General features: G+C 37.5%; 1 protein-coding gene across 1 annotated transcript in view; it reads left to right on the top strand.

Moving 5' to 3' along the window:
- SYCP2 (synaptonemal complex protein 2) overlaps positions 1 to 6,317 on the top strand; it is a 96,068-nt gene that overhangs the window by 7,451 nt on the left and 82,300 nt on the right. The window contains 6 exon segments of the mRNA XM_006767251.1: positions 1,197 to 1,299; positions 1,560 to 1,594; positions 2,409 to 2,551; positions 3,448 to 3,500; positions 4,299 to 4,344; positions 4,896 to 4,988. Of these exon segments, the coding sequence (XP_006767314.1) occupies positions 1,197 to 1,299; positions 1,560 to 1,594; positions 2,409 to 2,551; positions 3,448 to 3,500; positions 4,299 to 4,344; positions 4,896 to 4,988 (473 nt within the window).

Genomic DNA, 6,317 nt, shown 5'->3' with positions numbered 1-6,317 from the left:
AGCAGGAGGTAAAGTCATTTGTTAGATTTTTCTTTTGAAACTTAAAATTGAGAAAGAAGAAAACGTGGTAGCAATTTATCAAATTAAATAATCATTTTATCTTGGCACTAAATTATTTATCATGTAGTATATATCTGTTGTCTTAATTCACTGCCTGACATGATGAATATGTTACCTATTTATTGAAAATGAATAAATATATTGGCTTATGTATACATATATCTCACATTAAAATAAATGATACCATCTACTATTAGGAGTTCTTAAGTATTAAATACTAAAAATAACCTTAATAGTGTGTAGATATTTGTACATTTGTATAACCATAAGAACAGATATTAATAACTTAATATTTTCGCCTTCCTACTTCGTAAAGTGATAATAAACATGTTGTAGTATCACTAATATAACTATTTTAGTATAGAAATCATGGTATATTCTTTTTTATTATATTCTACATTTTTTTTTTTTGTATTCACTATTTTATACTTTACTAGAGGCCCGGTGCATGAAATTTGTGTACTCGGGTGTGTCCTTCAGCCTGGCCTGTACCCTCTCGTAGTCTGGGAGCCCGCGGGGGATGTCCGACTGCCGTGGAACTGCTGCACCAGCCAGCTATGAGCCCAGCTCAGGGCTTCTGACTGAGCGGCGCTCCCGCTGTGGAAGCGCACTGACCACCAGGGGGCAGCTCCTGTGTTGAGCATCTATCCCCTGGTGGTCAGTGCACATCATTGTGACCTGTCATTCTGCCATTCAGTCTATTTGCATATTAGCTTTTTATTATATAGGATAGTCTTTACCTTTCTCCATTCCCTGCAAAAAATCCTGTATAATAAAAGCCCAGTACCATAATGGTGTCACGACCAGAATGACCGCTTGACCAGTCACTGTGAGGTGCTTTGACCACCTCTCGGTCCCTCCCCCCAGCCCACAGGCTCTGATTGCAGGATGGCGAACGGGGAACCACAGGGAACCAGGGTGGAGGTGGCGGCAGGGCGGGACTGGGGACTGGAGAGTGGGCAGAAGATGGCCGTGATCGCAGGCTAGGCCTAAGGACCCTACCCATGCACAATTTTGTGCACTGGGTCTCTAGTGCTATGATAAAGAAAAAAATAGGCTTCTAAATTTATATACCTAGAATATTTCTCTAAAGCTGTAATGTTTCACAGAATATAAAATATTGATGGCTTATCTTTTTTCTTTTCTTTTGTAGACTCTAAAAAAAATGAATGCTATGCTTGACAAAATACCTCAAGATGCCAGGAAAATACTCTATAACCAAGAAATGTTAAATCTCATGTAATAATTTCTACTATATTGCTTTAATTAGTTGTTCAAGTTAAGAATTTAAAGGATGCTTTATAAGGCAACCATGAATTGCATTGATAATTAAAACTCATAAAACTGTTGTAGGTTTCTATTATAATTTATGGATATAATTTCTGTAAAAGTGTGATACTAGCCAATTATAAATTTTAGTGAAGTCTCTCCCCCCAACATATAGGCTTTCTATTTAATTTATATTAGTCTAGTATATAATCTATTCTTTTGATTCATAGGAATAGTATGGGAGAAAGGATTTTAGATGCTGGAGGTAAGTTTTTTCTCAAAATGTTTATATTTGAAGTTATTACACACATAATAGAATTGTTTTAGTCAAAATATATTAACATTTTAATGTAGTGAGATGTGAGAGGATTATAAACTATAGTCAAGCAATTTTAATTACTTTAACAAGTAATTAAATGACAAATATTTTAGTAATTAACTGAAATAATTAAGCAGAAGTTAAATATAATTTGTACCCAAGTTGTAGATTTATGAATAATAACTTAATTTTCCAATAGATTTTAATTACTTTTGCTAAGAAGTGCCTCAAATGGTATTTTATGAAGTTAGGAGGTTAAATATTCCTGGGATTGATAGATTTATTTTTAAGCAATGTGTTTATTAAAAGAACTCAAATTTTCTTTTCTAAGTTTCATATTAGAAAATTTTGATCTTGTGATTTTATCTATAGAATAAACGAAGTACTTTGGAATAACTTTAAATGTCATATTACACAAAAGGAAAACAAAGATTCTGTGATTTATAGGCCATTGAGTTGTTTTATAGTTCACAACTCTAATAATAATGGAATGCATAGTCTTTGAATATTTAGGAGTGTCTCTTAAGTAACCTTTAGAAATTTTTTTTCTCTCTTGTTAGTAAGCTTGTTTTGTTATTTGGGCTGTATTCATTTCTATAATAAGGAGCTAGTTTTAATTCATATGAAGAAATGGCAACAGATAAGCAATTTACACTAATGTTTTCTTTATCTTGCTAGTTGTAATACCTTATAAAATATATTGACATTTATAAACTCTTAATTTTTATAATTTCAAATAATACATTACCTTTTTTTCAAGATTATGACTTACAAGTAGGTATCGTAGAGGCTTTATGTAGAATGACAACAGAAAAACAAAGACGGAAACTGGCATGTCATTGGTTTTCAATGGATTTTATTGCTAATGCATTTAAAGGAATTAAAGACTCTGAATTTGAAACAGTAAGTAGTATAAAAATCTACACTAATAAAAGAGAAAGATGCAAATTGACTGTACCTTCATGACTCCCACCAGCCAACAAGGCATGAGTATGCAAATTAACCCACCAAAGATGGCAGGTTAATTTGCATACACAGGTGATGAGTGGCCAGGGGTGGGGCGGAATGCTTGTATTGTGGCCATGGCAACGACGCAGGCATTCCGTACCGCCCCAGCCACTCAGGGCCTCTGGGCGGCATGGGAAGGCGAAAAGGCGGCTCTAGGCCAGAACAAAGGCAGAAAGGTGGCTCCAGCTGGAGCAAAGGTGGTGCCAGCTGCCAGGGGAAGGAAGACTCATTCTTGCACGAATCTTTGTGCATCAGGCCTCTAGTAAATTATTAATAGCTTTTGAAAATTAATATGCTTTTTAAGTATATTTTTTATTATTGACATTAATACAGGTGACCCCCATTACACAGTCCCTTCCCCAACCCACTAGTGTCTGGACAGTTAGGGGCAACCAGGCTGGCAAGGGAGAGCAGTTGGGGGTGACCAGGCTGACAGGGGAGGGCAGTTGGGGGCAATCCGGCCAGCAGGGGAGCGGTTAGGTGTCAATCAGGCCAGTAGGGAGCGGTTAGGAGCAATCAGGCAGGCAGGTGGGTAGGCGGGCAGTTAGGAGCCAGCAGTCCTGGATTGTGAGAGGGATGTCCGAAACCGGCAGTCTGACATCCCCCAAGCGGTCCCAGATTGAGAGGGTGCAGGCTGGGTTGAGGGAAGCCCCCTCTCCTCCACGCATGAATTTTATGCACTGGGCCTCTAGTATAAGTTCTTTGGCTAATCTCTCCCTGTCACCCCCCTCCCTCTGAGATTTGTCAATTTACTATGCTTTTTTAAAGTCTCTCTTTTTAAAAAAAATTAGGATTGCAGGATTTTTCTCAACCTTGTAAATGGCATGCTTGGAGACAAGAGAAGGTAAATTTAATGCAGCTTATTTAATCTCAGGAGTAGACATGTGAGGCTAAGTTATGTAAACTTTTATCACTTTGATAATGACAGAAGAGCACAGTATTTGCAGTGCCTGGCACCTTATAGGTGCTCAGATACACTGGATGTCTGAGTTCACATTTTCTTTACTTACTAAGGAAATGAAAAATAGGTTGAGGAGTAAGTGCAATAAGTCATACTATTTGGATTTGAATCATAAATTTCTCTCTTTCTATTCTAACATTGGGCAGATTATTTAACCTTACTCGCCTCTGTTTCCTTATCTGTAAAGTAAGAATACTAATAATATGTATTTAATACATTTGTTGTGAGGTTTAAAGGAGATAATTATATGGGAGTACTTGTAATCATATCTGACCAAGGAAGTATTCACTGAATTCAGGCATTTTTATTAGGAGTATTATTCACTTCTTTTCTCATCTAAGGTCTATGGGAGCTTTCATTGTATTAATAGTACAAGCTAAGATGGGAATCCATGCTCAGAGTCAATAGCATGGAATGTAATAGCAATCTCCGCTCAGAGTCAATCACTTCAGACATAATGGTAGTTTGAGTAGTACCCTCAAGATAATATGCTTTCTCTACAGAAATAAATTTTCATTAAGCTCTTTTTTAAAGTAATAAAAGAGATATGATTTTATTTAAATTGTTTTGACCACTGCCTGATTTCCCTTTGATCCTAGATGTGATTTCTATGGCTAGTCAAGCTTATGCTGTTGTAAAGTCTGATTAATTTCTTTCTTTACCTCAAACTTCTTATTTCAGGGTCTTTACATTTCCTTGTTTATCAGCATTTCTTGATAAATATGAGGTAAGTTTTAAATTAACATGTGTTTTAGTTACTGGATAAATTTTGATGGAAGAGCCAAGTGAATTATAGATTACAAAGTGACAAAAACTTTAACAATAGTCATAACTAGACAAAAAATACAGCTGGTCTATTATTCTGTATCTAAAAGACATTTTATAACATGGCATATTTGTAGCTGTACATAAATGAATTACAAAAAGCTGTATTTCAAATATTTTTCTGTTTCCTTAATTTCATTATTGATTTATCATTCATGAATATGAATGATGAAATGTTGAAATTAATACTTTCAACCTTTATTTGCACTTGGAATATTCATGATTGAGCTAGCTAATTTCTGTGTATAATACTAAGCATTTCTTTATTCTTTCTAAATTTATTTAAATGCAATACTTGTCTCCTCTATGTTCCCTCCCCTTCCATCTATACTTTTTTTAAAAACAACACTCAACTATGAATTACATGATCATAATTCTCCGTTGTCACTTTTAATAGTATAGGATATATTAGTTTTATATGTTTATTTTAGTTTTATATGTTTATTTTATTAGCTGCAAATACCATCAGATGAAAAACTTGAGGAATTTTGGATAGATTTTAATTTGGGGAGCCAGACCCTATCATTCTACATTGCTGGAGATGATGTGAGTTTTATTCCCTTTGTACTATTTTATATGTATGTATATATATATATAAAATGTCCTAATTCAAACCCTATCAGTGTGGCTCAGTGGTTGAGTGTCAACCCATGAACCAGGTTGTCTCAATTTGATTGAGGGTCAGGGCACATGCCTGGGTTGCGGGCTCGATCCCAGTAGGAGATATGCAGGAGGCAGCAGGATCAGTGATACTCATTCATCATTGATATCTCTCTCTCTTCCTTTCCATTCCTCTCTGAAATCAATAAAAAAAATATTTTTTAAAAAATGTCCTAATTCAATTTAACAATGTAGCCTTAGCCAGTTTGGCGTGGTGGATGGAGCATCAGCATGTGGACTGAAGGGTCCAGGATTCAGTTTCAGTCAAGGGCACGTACCAAAGGCTTAATCCCTGGTCCTGGTCAGAGCACATGTGGGAGGCAATCAATCAATGTGTCTCTTTTACATCAGTGTCTCTCCCCCCCACTCTTCCCTTCCACTCTCTAAAAATCAATGGAAAAATATCCTCGGATGAGGATTAACAAAACAAAAAACCAATTTAGTAATATTGATTTCATTGTATATTTTATAGCTATTTCAATATATTTGTTATCTGAGTGATTTCTATTAGTATGGTAATGTATCAAGCTAATCCTAACTAATAAAAGAGAAACATGGTAATTAACTGTAACTTCGCTACCCTTCCCATTGGCTAATCAGCGAGGTATGCAAATTAACTGCCAACCAAGATGGCGGCCGGCAGCCACCCAGCTGAGCAAACAGGAGGCTTGCTTGCTCCAGTGATGGAGGAAGAAGGTTCCCCCCGCCTGTCATGACCCGGCTCTGAGCTCTGACAGCAACAGCTCCAAAAGAAACAAAGTTTCAATTATAGAAGCTAAACAAACCCCAGATACCTGCTTTCAGCCAGCTGCAGCCTCAGAGCTGGAGCGAGCAGGACGGCAACAACGTTTCAATTATAGAAAGTAAATAAATCCCAGAATAAAAAAGAAAAAAGAAAAAAAGGAGAGGCTGGGAGCTTCTGTCACCAGGGGGGCTTGGCCAGCCTGAACATGGCTCTCAGCCCCTCACTCATACTGGCCAGGCACCTCAGTCGGGACCTCCACCCTGAAGGGGGTGTGACCAGCTGCAAACAGCCATCAGCCCCTCACCCAGGCTGGCCAGGAACCCCAGTGGGGACCCCCTTTCTGAAAGGGTGTGACCATTCTGCAAACACCCATCAGCCCCTCACCCAGGCTGGCCAGGCACTCCAGCGGGACCTCCACCCTGATCCAGGACACCCTTCAGGGCAAACCAGCGGGCCTCCACCCATGAACC

Source organism: Myotis davidii, unplaced genomic scaffold (assembly GCF_000327345.1).
Source record: "Myotis davidii unplaced genomic scaffold, ASM32734v1 scaffold262, whole genome shotgun sequence".
Lineage (NCBI taxonomy): Eukaryota > Metazoa > Chordata > Mammalia > Chiroptera > Vespertilionidae > Myotis > Myotis davidii.
Note: the sequence above shows the minus strand (reverse complement) of the source record. Positions and strands in the feature narration are given on the sequence as shown.